The sequence below is a fragment of the Pongo pygmaeus genome, chromosome 2, assembly GCF_028885625.2.
Source record: "Pongo pygmaeus isolate AG05252 chromosome 2, NHGRI_mPonPyg2-v2.0_pri, whole genome shotgun sequence".
NCBI lineage: Eukaryota > Metazoa > Chordata > Mammalia > Primates > Hominidae > Pongo > Pongo pygmaeus.
Genome location: NC_085930.1, coordinates 105,706,648 through 105,729,984, shown reverse-complemented (window position 1 = coordinate 105,729,984; position 23,337 = coordinate 105,706,648). Strand labels below are relative to the sequence as shown.

The window sequence follows — 23,337 nt, the reverse complement described above, 5'->3', positions numbered from 1 at the left end:
TCCAACGCTTTGGGGAGGCTGACGCAGACAGATCATCTGAGGTTGGGAGTTCGAGATCAGCCTGACCAACATGGAGAAACCCCGTCTCTATTAAAAATACAAAATTAGCTGGGCGTGGTGGTGCATGCCTGTAATCCCAGCTACTCAGGAGGCTGAGGCAGGAGAATCACTTGAACCCAGGAGGCGGAGGTTGCGATGAACCGAGATCATGCCATTGCACTCCTTCCTGTGCAATGAGAGCGAAACTCTGTCTCAAAAAAAGAAAAAAAAAGTACTATAATACATTAGTATATACCTATGTAATGAAATAGTATACAGCTATCAAAAAAGAATGAGTCCTATCTAGAGACATGTACCAGGAAAAAAGATTAAAAAAAAAAAAAAAAACGAGGCCTCTTTCTTTATACTGATTCTTTTTTTTTTTTTGAGATGGAGTTTCCCTCTTGTTGCCCAGACTGGGGTGCAGTGGCGTGATCTCGGCTCACTGCAACCTCTGCCTCCCAGATTCAAGTGATTCACCTGCCTCATCCTCCTGAGTAGCTGGGATTACAGGCATGCGCCACCACACCCAGCTAATTTTGTATTTTTAGTAGAGATGGGGTTTCTCCACGTTGGTCAGGCTGGTCTCGAACTCCTGACCTCAGGTGATCCACCTGCCTCAGCCTCCCAAAGTGCTGGGATTATAGGTGTGAGCCACTGCACCTGGCTTCTTTATGCTGAGTCTTAAAAGATCTCCTTAAAAATTAAGTTTAAAAAGAATAGCACACATCAGTATGTATGTATACGTCTCATTTATATGAAATCAGGAAATTTATATGTTATTGCTTATTATACATAAATTGTCTGGAAGGATATATAAGATATTGTGAACACTGGTTGCCTTTGGAGAGGGAAAGCTGGAAGGCAGTTAGTGGAGGGAGGCCAACTTACGTTTTACTGTATACTCCTTTGTACCATGTGAATGTATTAACTTATTCGACAATTAGTTTTAAAATTCTTTTTAACTATTAAAAAAGCATACATTGTCCTTAGGGAAAAGGTGTGGTAGAATTTATAGAAGAAACAATAAATTTTGTCCCAAACCCATTATCCTTCCCATACCCACTCTGTAAGGCCACTGCTAACACAGTCTCTGAGCCTGACCTGACCCACGCAGGGCCCCAAAAGTTCTGCAGTACTGGTCTTGCTTCCTCAAGAACAACAAATCCTCTTTCTGCATTTCTTTGGAAGTACTGAGCAAAAAGAGATGGCTGGGATTTCACAGAAATTACATGTTAACTTTTGGATCACTGCTGAAACTAAAGAATGGGTCTAGAAGCCAAAACGAAAGAACTGGATAGAACACTGGAAATCTCAATGAATGCTGGAAAGCCTTCTACATACTATTTCATTTTCTGCCTTGGTAATAGGGTAGCTAATAGAAGATAAAAACAGAGAAGATGAGAATGTCTTATGCAAATAACAACCTTTAGCATTCTTTACTCACACAGCAGTATTCTTTAGTGGGTACATACTCATGCATAGACAAGCTTTACCCAAAAGAACAAGTCCATACCATGCAGAACACAATCCCATGACGAAACCTCTCTAAAAGCCTGACTGGCTACTAAAACCAATTGGTGTTTTTTTTTAAATTCTGGAGTTAGTAGCTACATCATGCAAGCTGGGAAACAGTGATTAAGAAATAGTGTCACTTGTAGGCTGTGAAAAATCTCAAAGACAAGGGAACATTTTTTGAAAGCTAGATTCAGGGAAGCCACGATTAAATGTATACTTTTTTGGGGAACTGGGGGTGGGGGGAAACGGGGCTACCATTTCTAAATCTTAAAGGAATCATCTTCTTAATCTCATTCCAATTACTTGACTGAGTAGAGCCAAAAAAGAGTAAAATTATGAGGAACACAACATGGGCAAGTTTTATGGACTATGTTTGATGGACACAGACCATGCCCAAAACTCAAACCCACATGCAACTGTGGGGAAATGGATATAAGCAACAAACTGGTCAAAAAATGTATCTGTATCATTGAGAGATCATTTCCCATTACTAGAAACACAAATAAATCGGTGCCTACCAATGCTGATTTGAGGCCACCATTTCCTCATAAGGAGGTGGACTGATTTCATTTAACCTAAAAGCAGTTTGGATATTTAGTCCCACCAGCACAAGCTACATATAAATTGAAAAAAATCTCATGCACATAGCTAGACATGAAATATTTTCTTTCCTCCTGTGAATCCTTATACCAAGTAATGATTAAAACTTAGCTGTAAACTTGATACATAGGAGGCACAATTTAAAAAAAATTAAGAAATGGATGATGATAGGTCTTTTGTTAGACGATTCATTGAAAATTCAACTTCCCCTAAAATTCAACGTTCAGTGCTGGGTAAAAAAGGCATGCAACCAAGTTACCAGCCTCCTCAAGCAGGACACAAGGAACACATTGGCTGCAGAAAACACACAGTAGCAGTTACAGGTTTCATGCCAACAAACCAATGATAACAAGGATGATTAGAGTCTGGATGGAGCCAAGGCACAAGCTCTTTGCCTTTCTGATGCTGACTCAAAAGCCACAAGCACACACATTTCCCCATGGCAGGTTCATACCAGCAGACTTCAGTTGCTTATATCTCTCTTGTTCCTGGATTGTAGACTTTGGCAAAAGTGGAGTAAGTCCTCGGGACTTGGTAGGTCTCATGTAGCCTTTCATTGGTTCTGCCATTCTGCTTCTATCTTCCTTTTTCCCTTCTCCTTGTGTCTTTGATTCAGATTTTTCTGTCATTTTCTGAGGTGACTCCAAAATCTTATCTTTGGGTTCTGGGAGTCGAATACCCTTGGAAGCAGTCATTATTACTAACTTATCCACCACCTCTGAAGGAGGAGCTTTGACTTTGCTATGTAAGAAATCTGACTGGATTTCTGGTGTTGGCAAGGAAACACTTTCCAATTCCGTGATTTTACAAGCCAGACTAATTTCTTTCAATTTATCATTTTCACTTTTTGGAGACAAAAGAGTCAGATCTACCTTCTTATTCAAACTATCTGAACCTTTGGAATTTCTATCTTGAGCATTTTGGTCCTCACAAAAACTGAGCTTTTGTGCTTTGTCTCCCAGTAAGTCAGGAATCTGAACTGGAACAGACCCTTCTTTAGTGTCTTTCTCTTCGTTCACTGGATGTGCTGGGAAATTACCTCTATCTGCATATCCTTCTAGGGCTCTGGCCTCTCCTGGTAGGCTCTGGTCTTCTACTGGCACTCCAGGAAGGAGGTGACCTTTTGCTAGCTCTGTGACTTTCTCTACTGAATGCTTAGACGCACCATTGTGCACTGACTCAGATTCTCCTATCACATGCCCTTCATCGATCCCTGCTTCATTTTTCACGGAATCAACAAGCTCAGCTTTATTCTTAAGAGAGTGATCTCCATGACTGTTAACTGTTTCTATGGCTGCTGTAATAGGTAGAGCAACTCCTCCTGTGCTTGTAGAGGGCACAACAGCAGAGGGAGCCTTGGGTCTTTCTTGACCTGGGACTCCATCTTTGGTGCAGTTATCTACCATTAATGATTTGGAAATCTGGGCTGGCGCTATCTCTTGCCCATTTTTTGCCAAAGTATCTGGAAAGGAATCACCTTCCTTTACTACTTGAGGAGTAGGAGTGGGCAGTTTTTCACAGGCTGCTGATTCCAGAACCTCTAGAGGAGATGATTTATTTATCAGCTCTGATGGTGTTCTGGGACAGGTAAATGTAATATTTCTATTTTCGTCCATATAGGCCATTCCTTCAATTCCCTGGTCCCCTGTGGTTTCCATGGGAATATGTATTTTTGTTGCATCTATCTTATTCTCCAGAATGTGCTTCTCAGGAGAACTATTTTTAACCTTTTTACTTTTTCCATCATTACTCCTTTTACTTGGTTTGTCAGCCACTGCAGTGTATCTGTTGGCTGCATCTGTCTTATTCTCCTCAGATACTACTGAAGGAACAAATCCTGCCCCCTGGATTTGCTCTTGGCAGCTCACATCTGTCACCTTGGCAGGTAGTTCAGTAACAGTAGAAGCCTTGACTGTGCTTATTTTGTTTTCCCCAAGAGTCCCAAGCTCAACAAAATTAACCTGAAAATTTCCACCCTTCCTGTCAACTACTTCCACTGTGGGTGTATCTGGTGTATGTGAGAACGAAGAATCATGCATTTTGGGGAAAGTAAATCCTATTTCCTTGCTTTTATGGGGAATACTACCAGCATCTCCATCCTTCCCTTCAAAAGGTGGGCTGAGGATTTCTTCCTTCCTCTCCATTCTAGCAGGCTGTGTGGAATAATTATTTTTAAACTTTTTGCTTTTGCCTTCATTGCCTCTCTTTTTAGGCTTTTCAGAAATCCAGGGAGCTGCCTCATGATCCTTCCATGGACACCTTCCTTCCTTGCTCTGGTTACTGACACCCATATCTTTGACTACATCTCCTGTTTCTGCACTAACACCAGAAGTCTGAGTCATGCCTGATCCACTTTGTAAAGGAATCAATGCCTGCATGGTGCCTGCCACCTTAGGCTGAGTCATCTCTTTAGGCTCCCCCATCACCACTGCCTCCATGAGATCAACCTTAGTGCCTGGTTGCTTTGAAGAATTCAGCCCCAGCTCCTCACTCTTATCCTGAGTAGTTATTCCTTCAGTTTTAGAGACTGGCTCACTCGGTATGAGAACAACTCTTCCGTCCTTCTGGCTGTCCAGAAGAAATGGCAGCTCAGATTTTGCTTTTACTTTCCCAGAATCTGTTCTCATTTTCCCAGAACTTCCCCTTCCCTTCCTGCTTTTGCCATCACCTGCCATTCTCTTAAATGGTTCATTCTCTACCCCAGGGACCTGTACCAGCACTTGGCCCTGCAGCTGCTCAGAAGTAAAGATGCTGATCTCTTGTCTTTGGTTGGGAAAAGCTTCCTTTTTTAGTTCTTTATCCTCTTCAGTTCCTTCAGGAAACTCCTTCAGTTTGACATTCTGCAGTTTAGTCATTTTACTTTCATTATTCCCTTCTTTTAGATTACATTCTAATGGATTAGTTGCTATCAAAGTGGGTATCAAATTTGGTATTTCTTTTGCTGCTGTGGGTTTTGAAACTACACCCATAACCTCTTGGTCCAAGAAAGGAGAGCAACCCTCTTTGAGTCTGATATCCAAAGGAGTTTCTACAGTGTATGCAGAAACTTCTGCTAGGGGTCCTTTCAGATTGAGAGGGCCTACTGACTGGCTTTTATCTACAGGAGTCTTCAGGTGGGGTGCAGGCTGTGGTTTGTATTCATGTTGCTTCAGCAATTTCTTGTCTTGGCTTTGTGGTACTGACTTGTTACCTTTGCTCTCTTCCTCTACTCTCAGCTTAGACTGAGAACTTATTGCAGTTTTGGGGGTTTCTTCGGAAGGATATAAAGGAATTCTGAGACTCTCTGAGACAAAGTTCTCAGCTACCAGTCTGGCTGCACTGGAGTTAACTACACATTCCCTTTTCAAGTTTTCTCCAGATACAAGTCCATATTCTGTACCCACAGTGGTAGGCTGGCTGGGGAGAACACCTGATTTTTGTGTGTCAGCTGCAAAGGGATGACCTTTAGGCTTATCTGCATTGTCATCATCCCAAGGTCCTCCAGCCCGGGGTTGGGAATATCTCTTTTGCTTTGGTTTCTTCTTCTTTTTCTTCATCATTATTGGTGTGCTTTCTATATCCCAGGCCTCCCTGCCAAGATCCCTCTGGGGTTCAAGTGAGTCAACATGAATACTTTTTCTTTGGTTCCCAGGCCCACCACAGGAGGATGAACCAGAGACCCAACCTGACTCAGACAAAGAGCAGTGGCCCAGCCTGTGATCAAGAGTCTTCCATGGAGGAGAGCCTCCCAGCAGCTCAGGAGGGACCCTGGCAGGCTTGGGCCGGGGTGACCTGCGGTCACTGGGTCTGCAAACTTGTTTGGCTTGTGTGGGAGGGGTACCGCAATACATGAAGTTGGCTAAAATTCCAAACAAAAAACTCCTTGTTATTGTTTCTTAAAAAAAAAAAAAAAAAAAAAAAACAACAACAAACAAACAAAAAACCCAGACCATATAATGACTAATTTAAGGAGACTATTTTCACTAATACATATACTACTTACTGTAATTTGCTCAGGAAAACAGTTTTTTCTAAAACATTTCTCACTTTGAACTGGCGCTAGCAAAAATATTTAACAGATCATCATCTCAGGTAAAGATTGTTTTCAAACATTTATAAAATATTTGAAATTTCAGAAGTAGCAGGATTGAACTTTTAAAAATGAAACATTTCACATCTTTTAACCTCTAAAAATAAGCACTTACTGCCTGTAAATCTCATCTGATTTATATTGGTCATTATTAGTGCTTGCCTCTTTTTGGTGAAATTTATTAATTGCTTCAGTTAAATATACATGATTTTGGACAAAATTTATAATTCTAAGACTTGGTTACCAATATTAAACTAATACTTGTCAAACAAATCAGATAGATTCTGGGAGCTAGATCAGAAGGCCAGACTTAAGTCACTTCACGCACACACACAAAATATACTGAATCCACATTTCGGTCAGAGAAAAATTCTCATAATTCCAGAACCAGAGTATCCTACTTTGAAAGACAAATATGTTAAATTTCAACATTCTGCTCCTAAACGTACTTCCCAAAAGACAGAGAAATATATACGTTAAGTAGGATAATTAATTTTAACAATTAAGATGAATACCTTTGGAAGAGTTTCAGCAGGTGATCTGGTCTAACCTTCCTCCAAGTTAATATAATATGGATCCAAGATCCTGGCAAGAGTCTCATTAAGAGCAGGTATATGCCAGCTCCTGTCAAGTCTGACCCAATAAATTGATTTCCAAGAATATTATAATATGTAAATAGTGCATTTCATTCTTGTCCTTACCCCTCCAATATCCTCTAAATCCTAGCCTTTATTTAATATCTCAGGTTAATTACTGCATCGCTCAAAAAATTGCTAGGCTATAGTAACCCTCAGTATTTATAACACTTAATTCAGCAATTAATCGGCAGCTATTCAGTGCCATCTTTTATACTATTTTATTCAATTATTATGTAAATCTTGGGTTTCAGAGTTCATGCCTGAGAACTTATCTCTTCATTCTGGTTATAATATAATAATTCAGGGGCAAGGACTGGGACTTAAATATCTGTGTGCCTTAACATGGTGTATTTTGTATACCATAAGCACTTGATAAATCTTTACTGATTTGTTGAGTCAGTAAAACAACATTTAAAAAAAAAAAAAATCACACATTTATTTAAGCTCTAGTCTTGTGCTAGGTAGTGTGCAAACATTAGAGATTCTAAGTGAAATAAGTCATGGCCCCTTATGTCCCATATGTCAGGATGTCCACATTCCAATCATAGTCACAGAAAAGTAAACAGAAAATCAAGTTGATAATCATATACATATGCTTCTGAGTTATTAAAAACAGGTAATCTTAAAATTCACTGAATAATCAAACTTTAAATTGGAAAGTATCTTACAGAAGTACCTCTCAAAGTTTAATGAAAATTAGAATTATCTGGGGATCTAATTAAAATGCAGATGATAATTACAAAGGCCTAAGGTACAGCCCAAGATTCTGCATTTCTACCAGCCTCTCAGGCAATGTAGATGCTGTTGGGCCATGGAACACTGTAACTAGTAAGGCTTTAGAGAACATTTGACCAATTAATTTATATTATAGCTGAGTAAACTGAGATATAGGCAAGTTATGTAACTTGCCTAAGACCACACAGGATAGAATAGTGAATAGCTGAACCAGATCAAAATTTGGGTGTCCTTTCTTCACTATGAAAACAGTGGAGAAGGTCAGGCGCGGTCACTCACGCCTGTAATCCCAACACTTTGGGAGGCTGAGATGGGCAGATCACCAGAGGTCAGGAGTTCGAGACCAGCCTGGCCAACATGGTGAAATCCCATCTCTACTAAAAATTAGCTGGGTGTGGTGGCAGGCGCCTGTAATCCCAGCTACTCACAGGAGGCTGAGGCAGGAGAATTGCTTGAACCCAGTAGGTGGAGGATGCAGTGAGCCAAGATCAAGCCATTGCACACCAGCCTGGGTGACATAGTGAGACTCTGTCTCAGAAAACAACAACAACAACAACAACAACAAAAAAAAAAACAGTGGAGAAAAAAAATTTAGGTATCCTGATTTGCTGTAGTAGTAATTTTTAAAGATATAACAAGCTGACATTCTGTCTAAACCAGATAAAATCTGTCTAAGAGAATTGACTTCATAAACTATACTGCTGATTACCACCATACAACAGGGAACTAGAGACAATGTCTACCATCACTACTCTATCGCCCCTAATTTGTTTCAAAGAGTTCATTTTGTTTTCCTAATTTACCTGAGGTCTCTGAAGAAAGCTCAGAAGGTTGACTGTTGCATGGTTTCTTTTCCTCTAGTTTTTCTAACACAGAATCCTCACCGGCCAGCAAGCTGCACTTCTTCCCCGTTCCTGTGACGGTTTCTAAAGGTAATAACAAAAGCCACACACGTTTCAGAGAAGCATGATTTCAGCCATTTTCCACCTGCCAGAAATTGGATATGGGATTAGTTTCTGAGGAGTTCTCCTACAAGGGGCAGCAAAGGAGTGAAGTGATAGTTGGAAGCTGAAGTTGGGAAGGTATGTCTAGTTATGTTACATTTTTTTTTTTTTTTTTTTTTTTGAGATGGAGTTTTTCACTCTTTGTTGCTCAGGCTGGAGTGCAATGGTGCGATCTCGGCTCACCACAACCTCCGCCTCCCATGTTCAAGTGATTCTCCTGCCTCAGCCTCCCGAGGAGCTGGGATTACAGGCATGCGCCACCATGCCCGGCTAATTTTGTATTTTTAGTGGAGACGGGGTTTCTCCATGTTGGTCAGGCTGGTCTTGAACTCCTGATCTCAGGTGATCCGCCCACCTCGGCCGCCCAAAGGGCTGGGATTACAGGTGTGAGCCACCATGCCTGGCCGATGTTTCGTTTTTTAAGATGGGAAAAATAACAAACGTTTGTTAAATGGGTGGGAATGATCCAATGGAAAAGGATTTAAATTGGTGTGGGGGCAAAAAAGGGAAGAATACGTGGGGCAATATATCGAGTAGGAAAGAGGAGATGGAATCTAGGGCAAAATGAGGAGAGGTTGGTCTTAATTAGGAGCAGGAACAGTTTACTTATAAAAACAGGGGAGTTTTCATAAGCAGAGTCCATGGATACAGACACAAGTAGTTGGGTAGATAATGGAGTAGAAGTTTGTGGATGTTCTATTTTATTGCTTGACTTATCTGGAAGAAAAACAAGACAATCAGCAGAGAATGAACACAGAAAAGGTGTTGGAGGTGGGAGGAGGGTAAAGGTGGGAAAGAGTTGTCTAGGAGAGCAGGAGTATGAATAAACTTGCAAAGTACAGTGTGACTGTCTGTACTTTACCTGGCATGATGTTTGTCCTTAGTCTTCTTGAGACTACCCTGATAGAGAGAAATACTGAGAATAAGCACAAGCACGTACCTGGTGAAATCATGAAAGTAGGTGCAGCTGACTGCCCCACATCCTGCAGAGATTCTAAATGGGAATCCTCACTTATTCCTTTTTGTGTTTGTGCAATTTCCATGTCTTTAATTGGAACTGGTGTTGCCTCTGTTTCTGAGAGTGGTGGAACATCTTTGGCTGGAGTCACATTGTTGGCCGGGGTCAGAACCCCATCCTTAGCCAGGGGTGCTTCTGTTTTGAGGGCTGGGACCTGATCCTCAGTCAGGGCCACCTCCATTTCTGGAGGCAGACATACGTTCTTGATAAGAACTACTTCTGTTTCTGTAGGTGGAGCCACATCCTTGCCCAGAGCCATTTCTGTTTCTGACAGTGGAGACATGTCCTTCAATGAGCCCACTTCTCTTACTGTGGACAGAGCCACATCCTTGCCCAGGGCCATTTCTGTTTCTGGGAGTTGAGCCATGTCTTTGAATGGGGCCACCTCTGCTTCTAAAGGCAGTGCTTTATCCTTGGTCGAGATCACATTGGTTTCTGGGGGCAGTGTCATATCCCTGGTCAGGGCTACCTCTGTTTCTGAGGACAAAGCCACCTTCTCAGCAGAGGATATTTCTGTGGATGATATAATGTCGTTAGCCTGTGCCACCTCTATTTCCGAGAGTAATATCAAATCCTTGGCTGGGTCTATCTCGTTTTCTTTGGGTGGTCCCATGTCCTTGAAAGGGGCCAAGTCCATTTTTATAGGAGATGCCCTCTCTGTTTCTTTGAACAGTGTCACATCCTTGGCTGGGGCTACCTCTGTTTCTGTGGGCAGTACCACATTCTTGGCTGAGGACACATCTGTTTCTGTGGGCCATCTGACATCCTTAACCAGGGCCACTTCTTTTTCTATGGGTAGTTCCATGTCCTTGACTAGGGCCATATCTGATTCCATGGATGGCTGCATGTCCTTGGCCAGTGTCACATCTAATTTGGTGGGTGATTCCATATCTTTAGCCAATGCCACCTCGGTTTTTGTAGCTAGTGCCATGTCCTTGGCGAGGGCCATCTCTGTTTCTTTAGATGGTGCCATGTCAGTAGTCTTCAGTCCCATCATTATTTCCAATGCTTGTGCTGGTGGCCTCTCTTCTGATGCCATTTCTATCTCCTTGGCTAGCTCTAAGGGAACTAAATTGGAAATTTAGTCCACATCATTGTCTACTCATACCTTTGCATTAAAAATGCTTACTTTCTTCAGGCATAAGATTATTTGGCTTTTGTGACCATAAGACTGTACACATAACTAAGAATTAATGTTAGACCGGGCACAGTGGCTCACGCCTGTAATCCCAGAACTTTGGGAGGCCGAGGCAGATGGAACATCTGAGGTCAGGAGTTCGAGACCAGCCTGACAAACATGGTGAAACCCTGTCTCTACTAAAAATACAGAAATTAGCCACGTGGTGGCAGGCGCCTGTAATCCCAGCTACTTGGGAGGCTGAGGCAGGAGAATTGCTAGAACCCAGGAGGCGGAGTTTGCAATGAGCCGAGATCGCGGCATTGCACTCCAGCCTGGGGGACAGGGCAAGAGTCCGTCTCAAAAAAAAAAAAGAAGAAGCTAACGTCAAGTAACATACTAACATATTCTGCCTACTCTTTGACAGTCTCAACACTTGGAAGAATAAGATGTAAAATACTGGGAGGACAAGTAGTGGAGGAGAAATGGCAAAGCAGAGAGAAAACATAGGCTTCAAAAAATAACATGGGCACAGAGTTAGTATTAGAAAGATAATCTGTGGGACAGCAGGTCAGTCATGCTTCCTATCAAGAAAAACCCCAGAGTTCTAAATCTGTACTGAATTTTTGTTTTTGTTTTTTGAGACAGGGTCTCACGCTGTTGCCCAAGCTGGAGTGCAGTAGCATGATCTCGGCTCCCGGGTTCAAGCGATTCTCCTGTCTCAGCCTCCCTAGTAGCTGAGATTATAGGTACACACCACCACGCTGAGCTTATTTATTTATTTATTTAGCTCTTTCACCCAGGCTGAAGTGCAGTGGTGCAATCTTGGCTGACAGCAACCTCTGCCTTCCGGTTTCAAGTGATTCTCCTGCCTCAGCCTCCCTAGTAGCTGGGATTACAGGCACCTGCCACCACGCCCGTAGAGATGGGGTTTCACCATGTTGGCCAGGCTGGTCTCGAACTCCTGACCTCAGGTGATCTGCCCGCCTTGGCCTCCCAAAGTGTTGGGATTACAGGCGTGAGCCACCGTGCCCGGACCAATTTTTGTATTTTTTGTAGAAATGGGGTTTCACCATGTTTGCCGGGCTGGTCTGGAACTCCTGACCTCAAGTGATCTGCCTGCCTCAGCTTCCCAAAGCGCTGGTATTATAAGTGTGAGCCACCACACCAGGCCGTAAATCTGTACTGAATTAAAAAAAAATTCTGATACCTAATACAATGAAAATGTGATGAAAAAATATATATATACATTAAAAAATACAAAAAGTATTTATTTGCCCGTTAACCCTAAGTGTTATAGTTCAACAATTTAATTCCTCCAGTGGTGATATCACTAATATAAGCAAAACATTTGTGATAGTTCTGAAATTTTTATACCTGCTGTAAGCTGCTAAAAAATACACCTGATGATTTATATTGATTACCAATACTGCAACCATTAACTGATAAAGGGAGTCTCTAATAGTTTACCTGCCGTTGGCTGAGGAGGTTCTGCAACAGCCTCTGGGGAAACAAAGGACTCCGAGTGTGGAGAGTTTAAGGCTTCCACAGACCACCCCTGAGGTACAACAGCTGTGTTGCAGGGAGACATACCTAATATTGAAATACAAATACATTTTGAAACTTAGTAAACATTGGAAACAAAAGGTATTTGATATTTAAAATCAGCTGCATATATTGCCAGGAAGACACAGACTAATAAAAACAATGCAAAAAAAGTTTTTTTTTCCTTTTTTTGAGACGGAGTCTCGCACTGTCACCCGGGCTGGAGTGCAATGGCACGATTTTGGCTCGCTGCAACCTCCGCCTCCTGGGTTCACGCCATTCTCCTGCCTCAGCCTCTCAAGTAGCTGGGACTACAAGCACACACCACCACACCTGGCTAATTTTTTTGTATTTTTAATAGAGATGGGGTGTCACTATGTTGGCCAGATTGGTCTCGAAATCCTGACCTCGTGATCCACCCGCCTTGGCCTCCCATAGTGCTGGGATTACAGGTGTGAGCCACCGCACCCGGCCGACAACGCAAACAAGTTTTAAGAGAAACACTGCTGACATTCTTCAGGTTTTAGCTAGTTGTTAGTAGGTGGTATAGTATATCCCAGTAGTGCCATTAATCAACATTCATTGGCTACCTTCTACAGGGTAATATAAAGATTCAAAATATTAATGATTGAACTCTAGTTCCAACACCACAACCAACATAATATACTATAGTAAAAAACTGCGAGTCTTAATTTCTTCATCTGCAAAATGAGATTAACACCTCCCTTTCCAACATTAGAAGACAATTTTATTAAAATACTTTGTAGCAGTTTGTTGTTGTTGTTGTTGTTTTTGAGATGGAGTCTCACTCTGTTGCCCACGCTGGAGTGCAGTGGCGTGATCTCAGCTCACTACAACCTCCACCTCCCAGGTTCAAGTGATTCTCCTGCCTCAGCCTCCCGAGTAGCTGGGAGTACAGGCATGCGCCACCATGCCCAGCTAATTTTCTTATTTTTATTATATTTATTTATTAATTTTTGAGATGGAGTCTTGCTCGTTGCCCAGGCTGGAGTGCAATGGCACGATCTCAGCTCACTGCAACCTCCACCTTCTGGGTTCAAGTGATTCTTCTGACTCAGCCTCCTGAGTAGCTGGGATTATAGGTGTCTGCTACCACGCCCAGCTAATTTTTGTATTTTTAGTAGAGACAGTGTTTCACCATGTTGGCCAGGCTGGTCTCGAACTCCTGACCTCAGGATATCTGCCCACCTCCGTCTCCCAAAGTGCTGGGATTACAGCCATGAGCCACCACACCCGGCCTAATTTTTCTATTTTTAGTAGAGATGGGGTTTCACCATGTTGGCCAGGCTGGTCTCAAACTCCTGACCTCAGGTGATCTGCCCGCCACTGCCTCCCAAAGTGCTGGGATTACAGGCATGAGCCATTAGGCCCAGCCTAATTTTTGTATTTTTAGTAGAGACAGGATTTCACCATTTTGGCCAGGCTGGTCTCAAACTCCTTGCCTCAAATGATCCATCTGCCTTGGCCTCCCAAAGTGCTCGGATTACAGGCGTGTGCCACTGCACCCAGATGTTTTTTTGTTTTGTTTTGTTTTTGTTTTTGTTTTTTTAAGACAGGGTTGTCCAGGCTGGAGTACAGTGGCATGATCATGGCTCAATGCAGCCTCGACCTTCTGGGCTCAAGCGATCCTTCCACCTCAACCTCCTGAGTAGCTGAGACTACAGGTATGTGCCACCACGCCTGGCTGAATTTTAAAATTTTTTGTAGGACAGGATCTCCCTATGTTGCCCAGATTGGTTTCAAATTGCTGGGCTCAAGCAATCCTGTCGCCTCAGCTTCCCAAAGTGCTAGGGTTACAAGCATGAGCCACTGTGCCCAGCTGTAAATGAAGAAGTAGACAAATGTGGCTGGGTGCAAAGGCTCACGCCTGTAATCCCAGCACTTTGGGAGGCTGAAGCGGGTGGATCACTTGAGCCCAGGAGTTCAAGACCAGCCTGGGCAACGTGGCAAAACCCCATCTCTACAAAAAATTAGCCAGGCATAGTGGTACACACCTGTAATCCCAGCTGCTCAGGAGATTGAGGTGGGAGGATCACCTGACCAGGAGGCCAAGGCTGCAGTGGGCCGTGATCGCATCACTACACTCCAACCTGGGTGACAGAGTGAGACCCTGTCTCAAAAAAAAGGGGAGATTACAGCCCAACTGTGAATCTGTGAATTGTCTCCTTTGATTAATCCAAAGAGAGCCTTGTCACACCCACAGCCCCTAAATCTGACTTTTCTTAGTGGTTAACTTCAAAGGTGATGTGTGAAAGGCCATGTTGATTGTTTGGCATTAAACAACTAAAGGACACCAGAATATGCCACCCCAAAATATGTTACTTTGGCATAAGGACTTTTTTAAGCTGAAGGCTATTATTAGCCTGGAGATGGCACCATAGGAATCTACATAGCAACCTTTACTAACTAGCTTTTACCTACCATTTACCTGTCTCCCACAATTTACGGCCCCTAGAGACTCAAAAGTCTTTTCCTTCATCTTCTCACTTCTCAAAAAAAAAATTTTAACATTCTTTATTGAAGAAGCTATATAAGGTGGAATTCTAAAGCCACCTCTTGTGGAGTTACTCATTCTCTAGGTACCTCTCATGTACATATTAAATTCACATTTTAAACTTTGGTCTCTTTTTTCTTGTTAATCAATCTTTTGTCACAGAGCCCTAGTCAGTGAACCAAAGATGAGTAAAGAAAAAAATTTTTCTCCTTCCCTACAGAATAAATCCATTTGGAGAAGCCATACCGTAACTGTCTTTCAAGGGATCATTTTGTCCTGCAAATATTGAAGTATCAGCTGTTGCACTGGAAGGAAAGACCAAATCTGCCAGGTCATCATCATGGTACATCTTAAAGGGATCTGGAATATAGAAGAAATCCAAAACTCATTCCTGGTGAATGCAACTAGGAAGATTAATATTTCTTTTTTTTTTTTCTGAGGCGGAGTCTTGCTAAGGCTGGAGTGCAGTGGTGCCATCTTGGTTCACTGTAACCTCCACCTCCCAGGTTCAAGCAATTCTCCTGCCTCAGCCTCTTAAGTAGCTGGGATTACAGGTGCTCGCCACCATGCCTGGCTAATTTTTGTATTTTTTTGTAGAGACAGGGTTTCTCCATGTTGGCCAGGCTGGTCTCAAACTCCTGATCTCAAGTGATTTGCCCACCTCGGCCTCCCAAAGTGTTAGGATTACAGGCGTGAGCCACCGTGCCCGGCCAATATTTCTTATTATCCTATGATGAATATAGATGAGTTGTCAATAGTAAGTAAACTGAAATCATATGTGACTGCACATGGTAGAGAATCAATATTCACTAATTCATTTGTTATGAGTTAATAATAAATAATCCCTCCTCTAAGATTTGGTTATGTACATCAGATAGCCAACAAATGTATAAAACAAAAAGGGCAACTAATGCTCAACTGTATAACGAACACTCTAAGAGGTTAAAGTATAGAGAAAACTAAATTTTCAATATATATTTATATAACATTCATTTTAAGTTACTTTTTAAAAAGACAGAGCCATTAAGAAGCTTAAAAAAAAACCAACAAGTAATTTTTCACCTCATGTGGACATGATGAAGAAAACTGCATTTCAAAACTGTCTGAATGGGACAAGATAAACAATTGTTATCCTAACAGAAGAAATAAACTCTTGACTCAGGAGCTGGCATGAATAAAAGCACTCAAAACATGAGGTAAACTCTTTGTGATTTTGTACATGAAAAAAAAGCAGGGCCGGGCATGGTGGTTCATGCCTGTAATCCCAGCACTTTGGGAGGCCGAGGCAGGCGGATCACAAGGTCAGGAGATTGAGACCATCCTAGCTAATAGAGTGAAACCCCATCTCTACTAAAAATATAAAAAAAATTAGTCAGGCTTGGTGGCACGTGCCGGTAGTCCCAGCTACCCGGGAGGCTGAGGCAGGAAAATCGCTTGAACCCGGGAGGCGGAGGTTGCAGTGAGCCGAGATGGCGCCACTGCACTCCAGCCTGGGCGATAGAGTGAGACTGTCTCAAAAAAAAAAAAAAAAAAAAAAAAAAGATAAAAGAAAAAAAAGCAAAGCTGTTCAGGCTAAACAAGGGTTCCACTTTCTGAAGAGGCCTTCTTGGAATTTATCTTATTATCTTAATCATCCTGAAGGCTTGTTAAAATAAAGATTGCTGGTTCCTGAGAATCTGCATTTCCAACTAGTTCCTGAGGGACACTAACACATCCCTCCCTTAAGACACTTCAATTGTCAGAGACAGCTGCATAAAAGCCCAGGCCTTGAGAGAATGTTCATTTTCTTGGCTCTGAGGCAGCTATACCACCCTCTTTTTGTAAGAAATTTCAGGATTAGGGGAGACCACTGCATCGGGAAGTGTGAACAAGCAGAAGGCAATATTGGGAAACTTGTTGAGGCTTCTTCTTCAGAAAACCATGGGAGCCTGGAAAAGTGGCACACACTCCAGCTACTTGAGAGGCTGAGGTGGGAGGATCTTCTTGAGCCCAGGGGTTCAAGGCTGCAGTGCACTATGATATGGCGACTGAATAGTCACTGCACTCCTGTCTGGGCAACACAGCGAGACCTCCCATCTTTAAAAACAAAAAACACAGCCTGTTTTTTGTTTTTTTTTTTTAAAAAAAAAACACCGTTATTTTCAAAAAACGGAAAAATTAGCCAGGCATGGTGGCGCATGCCTGCAGTCCCAGCTACTCAGAAGGCTGAGGTGGGAGGATCACTTGAGCCTGGGGAGGTTGAGTCTGTGGTGAGCTGTGGTTATACCACTGAGCTACAGCCTGAGTGACAGAGTGAAACTCCATCTCAAAATAAATAATAAAAACAGAACAAAATTAAAAAAAAGAAAAGTAGGGGAGATAGAATATGAGAGAGATGATAAACATTGCTTCTTCCCAGTTCTATATGGTTTGGGGTAGCTTGCTGCTTGCTCTGCCTTTCACACTTCCCTTGAGGGAAAAAAAGATTCTTAAAGCATCAAACAGAGTAAATTCTGGATGGTTTGCACCTTAAGATGGGAGCTTGCTAAATTACATGTAAAAATAGATGATTCTTACAGAGTTCTGTCATTTAGTCATTAATTTTTTACTGGGTGCCTACCACATGGCAGACCCAGTATGCTCTAAAAAACCCAAAGATGTACAAGGTCAGGGATGGGAACATTTAGCCACAGGATATATTTTGGTTCAAGTCAAGGGAGATCTTTGCTTGATAAGTATTTAAGCTGAGAACTAAAGAACTGAGTGGTTATGAGGAGGAGGACAAACCTTTTCTCTCTCTACATTCCCTCTCCTCTAATCCCACAATTTAAAATTCCATCTATAGGTTGATGACACCTGAATTTATATCTCAAGACCTCTAGACCTCTCCCCTTATTTTCAGACTTTATGTAGCATGTTTCCAAATCTACTCATTATATAGTCTTTCCATCTCTAATGGCATTCTATCCTTCTATGTTTTTTGCAAAACACCTTGGAGTCATCCTGGACCTCCTCTTTTTCACACACCACAGCCAACCCATCAGAAAATCCATTGCCCTTGACCTTCAAAATGTGCCCCAGAACCTATTTCTCCCCCAGCTCCATGACTAGGGTTTCTCACAAGGTTGCAGTCCAGCGGTTGGCCAGGGGCTGTGGTGATCTGAAGACTTGACTGGGGCTGCAGAACCTGCCTGTTAAGATGGCTTACATGGCCGTTGAATGGAGGCCTCTGCTCCTCTCCAATGTGTGCCTCTCTATATCAGCTGGCTTTCCTCATGATGAGTAAACCCAGAGTGATCAAGATGGAAGCTACGATATTTTTTTTTTGAGATGGAGTCTCGCTCTGTCGCCCAGGCTGGAGTGCAGTGGCGTGATCTCAGCTTACTGCAACCTCTGCCTCCCGGGTTCAAGCAATTCTCCTGCCTCAGCCTCCCAAGTAGCTGGGACTACAGGCACCCGCCACCACACCTGGCTAATTTTTTGTATTTTTAGGAGAGACAGGGTTTCACCATGTTGGCCAGGATGGTCTCCATCTCTTGACCTCGTGATCCACCTGCCTCAGCCTCCCAAAGTGCTGGGATTACAGGCGTTGAGCCACAGCGCCCGGCTGAAGCTATGATATTTTCTGTAATTTAATCTTAGAAATGACACACTATTATTTCTGCCATCTATTCTACGATCACACAGACCAAACCTAGTACCACATGGGAGGTGACTACACAAGGGTATCAATACCAGGAGGCAGGGATCATTGGGAGCCATCTTGGCAGCTGACTACCACACTCAACTTTCAGGAAATTAAACTCCGCTGAATTTTTTTTCCTACTCAAAATTGGTCATTCCTTTGTTACCCTTGCTGGCTCCTCTTCTTCCTGATTTAAATTATTTATTTATTTATCATTTGAGCTTGGGCGGTCAAGGCTGCAATGAGCCCAGATTGTGCCACTACACTCCAGCCTGGGCGACGGAGGGAGATTCTGTCTCAAAAAAATAAAATAATGAACAAAATATGGTACAGCCATACAATGGAATATTACGTGTCCATAACGAAAGTACTGATACATGCCACAAAATGCAGGACTCCTCAAAACATTATGCTAAGTGAAAAAAAGCAGTCACAAAGAAACCACTTTATATGATTCCCTTTATATAAAATGTCCAATCTAAGCAAATTTATAGAGACAAAAAGCAAATTGGTAGTTGCTTAGGGTTGCAGTGGATAGGGAGATGGGGGTGATATTTAAAAGGTACAGAGTTTATTTTTGTGGTAATAAAAGTGTTCTAAAATTGAATCTGGTTATGGTTATAACCATAAATAGACAAATAGATAGATAAGTAGATAGAGTACAATTCAGCGGAATTTTTTTGGAGACAGAGTTTCGCTCGTTGCCCAAGCTGGAGTACAATGGCACGATCTTGGCTCACTGCAACCTCCACCTCCCGGGCTCAAGTGATTCTCCTGCCTTAGCCTCCCGAGTAGCTGGGATTACAGGTGCGCACCACCATGCCTGGCTATTTTTTTGTATTTTTAGTAGAGATGGGGTTTCACCATGTTGGCCAGGCTGGTCTCGAACTCCTGACCTCAGGTGATCTGCCCGCCTCAGCCTCCCAAAGTGCTGGGATTACAGGTGTGAGCCACCACGCCCGGCCAATTCAGTGGAATTCAGTTACTCTATTTTATTTATTTTATTTTATTAAGACAGGGTCTGGCTCTGTCACCCAAGCTGGAGTTCAGTGGGACAGTCTCGGCTCACTGCAACCTCTGCCTCCCGGGCTCAAACGATCCTCCAAACTCAGCCTCCCAAGTAGCTGGGATTACAGGCGCCCGCCACCATGCCCGGCTGATTTTTTTATTTTTAGTAGAGACGAGGTTTCACCACGTTGGCCGGGCTGGCCTCGAACTCCTGACCTCAGGTGATCCACCCGCCTCGGCCTCCCAAAGTGCTGGGATTACAGGTGTGAGCCACCACGCCTGGCCTAAGTTACTCTATTTATCTACTCTATCTACTCTACCTATCTGTCTGTCTGTCTACACATCTATCAGGGACAGGGTCTTGCTGTGTTGCCCACGCTAGAGTACAGCAGCACGATCCTAGGTAACTGCAGCTTTGAAGTGGCAGACTCAAGTGATTCCCCCACCCCAGCCTCCCGAGTAGCTAGGACTACAGGCATGTGCTGCCACAACCAGCTAACTTTTAAAATTTTTTGTAGAGACAGAATCTCATTGTGTTTTTCAGGCTGGTCTCAAACTCTTGGCCTCAAGTGATCATCCCACCTATGCCTCACAAAGTGCTGGGATTACAGGCACAAGTCACTGAATCTGGCCAAATTATATACTTTAAATGGGTAAACTGTATGGTATCATGAATTATTGGCCAGGCGCAGTGGCTCACACCTGTAATCCCAGCACTTTGGGAGGCTGAGGTGGACAGATCATCTGAGGTCAGGAGTTTGAGATCAGCCTGGTCAACATGGTGAAATCTTGTCTCTACTAAAAATATAAACAATTAGTTGGGTGTGGTGGGCACCTGTAATTCCAGCTATACGGGAGGCTGAGGCAGGAGAATCGCCTGAACTCAGGAGGCAGAGGTTGCAGTAAGCTGAGATTGCGCCACTGCACTCCAGCCTGGGTGACAGAGCGAAACTCTGTCTCAAAAAAAGAAAAAAGAATTATATCTCAATATAGCTTTTTCTTCCCCCCCCCACCAAATTACTTTGTATCTAGGAAAGCCAATAACTGACAAATGGTACAGAACATCACATACTAGGTTATTTGAAACAAACGATGAGCATCTTATATGTTAGATGTCAAAAAAAGAAGCCTTATTTAAGTGGAAACATAACTTGAGCTCTCAACCTGGCTAACAGGGAAGTACCAAAGCTATTCCTTTGAGGCTCTTTTGGAACTCATTCTTCCTACCAACTCTAGCTCTGGGCTACTACAGATAGGCTTTTTTTTTTTTTTTTTTTTTTTTTTGAGATGGAGTTTCGCTCTTGTTGCCCAGGCCGGGATGCAGTGGCGCGATCTCGGCTCACTGCAACCTCCGTCTCCCAGGTTCAAGCAATTCTCTCTCCTGCCTCAGCCTCCTGAGTAGCTGGGATTACAGACATATGCCACCACACCTGCCTAATTTTGTATTTTTAGTAGAGACAGGGTTTATCCATGTTGGTCAGGCTCGTCTCGAACTCTCGAACTCAGGTGATCCGCCCACTTTGGCCTCCCAAAGTGTTGGGATTACAGGCGTAAGCCACCACACCCGGCCTGTTTTTAATTTTATAGAAAGTGGGTATGAATCAGCTTTCTCTTCTGTCAAAAAAGGATACATATATTTGGCAGAGTTAGGTAAGAAATACCGATAATGTGTATATAAAGGCTCTAGCACTGTGCCTGGCACAAAACAGCACTGGTTTAACATTACCATAATAATTCCTTCTGGAAGAATTAAGGTTCTAAGGTACTATGGATCCTCTAATCTTCAGTGTATATGAATTTCAGATAATGTATTTAAAATAGGTTTTGAAGAACAGGGAACTAGAGGGCATTAACTGTCTCAAAGGAAAGGATAAATGAAGAAGAGAAAGGGACAAACCAATGCTAAGGTTGTACTTTGTGATCTATACTTAAGCTAAAATATTTTCATCTGAATGGTGGTTGTAGCTTTTTCACATTTATGTCATAGCACACATTTAGTAGTCACGAGCAAGCCAGCACTTACCAGTCTGGATAGGATTGACCACTTGCTCAGGTTGGAAACAAAAGTTGGTATCTTCTGGCCAGTTCTGGCTATTTGGGTATTCCTGGTAGGCCATTTTCTCTTCAAGGAATTCAGTTGGAGACCCTTAAAATAGAGACACAAAACAAAAGTTACAAGATATTACAGTTTTCTCCTCCACTACAGTGGAATTTCTACAAAGTATTACAGCTAGTACAATATAAAAAATCCTATCTAGCTAGTGTCTTACAAGAAAACTTTTTTCTTTTAATTGAAAGATAAAAGGAGCTGGGTGCAATGGTGCATCGGTAGCCCCATTTACTTGGGAGACTGAGACAGGATTACCTGAACCCAGGAGTTTGAGGCTGTAGTGCACTATGATCGCACCTGTGAATAGCTACTGCACTCCAACCTGGGCAACATAGCAAGACTCCGTCACTAAAAAAAATTTTAAGATAGAAGGAAATAAAGTAGGTCATTAAGGTTAAAAAAACACTACAGAGTGACTTCTAGGTTATGCAGGCACGAAGAGGGTAGTGATTTCTCCACATGAAAGAACAAAGATAAAACTGTCAAAAGCAACAATTTCAGGGAGGTGGAATTAAAAAAAAAAAAAAAGCCAGCCTAAATAAGTGGAAAGGTATAACATGTTCAGGAATGACAGATTCAATACTGTTAAGATGGCAATCCTGAAAATGACGAATATATTGAGGAAATTACAAAATAAGCTCATTCCATAATTTATATAAAAATGCAAAAAACCTAGAAAAGCCAAAACAATTTTGAAGAAAAACAGTTGAAGGGCTTACACAACCTGATTTCAAAAGTTATTATAAACGTACCAACTCAGGCCAGGAGAAGTGGCTCACCACCTGTAATCCCAACACTTTGGGAGGCTGAGGCAGGAGGATCACTTTGAGGTCAGGAGTTCGAGACCAGCCTGACCAACATGGTGAAACCCTGTCTCTAGCAAAAATACAAAAATTAGCTGGGCATGGTGGTGCATGCCTGTAATTCTGGCTACTCAGGAGGCTGAGGCACGAGAATCACTTGAACCTGGGAGTCGGAAGGTTGCAGTGAGCCAAGATTGTGCCACTGCACTGCAGCCTGGGTGACAGAGCAAGACTGTACCAACTCAGTGTGGTATTGACAACACACTTAGATAAATGGAACAGAACAGGTTCAGAAAGAAACATACAAAGTTAGGGTCAACTGGCTATCTACAAACATAATATAATTCAACATAATTATATTCAACCCAGAAAAAAATTTTTTTTTTCAACAAATGATACAGAAACAACTGGACACTTACCACATACCATACGTAAAAGTTAACTCGAAACAGATCAAAGACCTAACGTAGCTCACTTGCTAACTTATTATGCAAAAAAAAAAAAAAAAAAAAAAAGATAAAGACCTAATGTAAGAGTTAAAACTAAAAAAACTTATAAACAGGAGAAAATCTTTGTGACTGGATTAGGCAAAGATTTCTTAGACATGTCACCAAAAGCACTATCTGTAAGAGACAAAATATATAAATGGGACATCATGAAAATTTAAAACTTTTGCTTTTCAAAGATACTATTAAATGGCCAGGCACGGTGGCTCACGCCTGTAATCCCAGCACTTTGGGAGGCCGAGGTGGGTGGATCACCTGAAGTCAGGAATTCAAGACCAGCCTGGCCAACAGGGCGACACCCCGTCTCTACTAAAAAATACAAAAATTAGCTGGGCCTGGTGGCGTGCGCCTGCAGTCCCAGCTACTCGGGAGGCTGAGGCAGGAGAATCGCCTGAGCCTGGGAGGCAAAGGTTGCAGTGAGCTGACATTGCCTCACTGTACTGCAGCC

General features: G+C 42.5%; 1 protein-coding gene across 29 annotated transcripts in view; it reads right to left on the bottom strand.

Moving 5' to 3' along the window:
* The window catches only part of MAP4 (microtubule associated protein 4), a 228,660-nt gene that overhangs the window by 54,395 nt on the left and 150,928 nt on the right, over positions 1 to 23,337 (bottom strand). For 18 of the 29 annotated variants that reach the window (XM_054481858.2, XM_054481830.2, XM_063661201.1 and 15 more), the window contains 5 exons: positions 21,494 to 21,616; positions 15,045 to 15,158; positions 12,209 to 12,331; positions 9,544 to 10,689; positions 8,403 to 8,525 (listed from right to left, as the gene is read on the bottom strand). In XM_054481858.2, the coding sequence (XP_054337833.1) occupies positions 8,403 to 8,525; positions 9,544 to 10,689; positions 12,209 to 12,331; positions 15,045 to 15,158; positions 21,494 to 21,616 (1,629 nt within the window). Of the gene's footprint in view, positions 1 to 2,611; positions 5,996 to 8,402; positions 8,526 to 9,543; positions 10,690 to 12,208; positions 12,332 to 15,044; positions 15,159 to 21,493; positions 21,617 to 23,337 lie in introns of all 29 variants that reach the window. The other 11 variants (XM_063661206.1, XM_063661211.1, XM_063661220.1 and 8 more) reach the window with 3 other exon arrangements.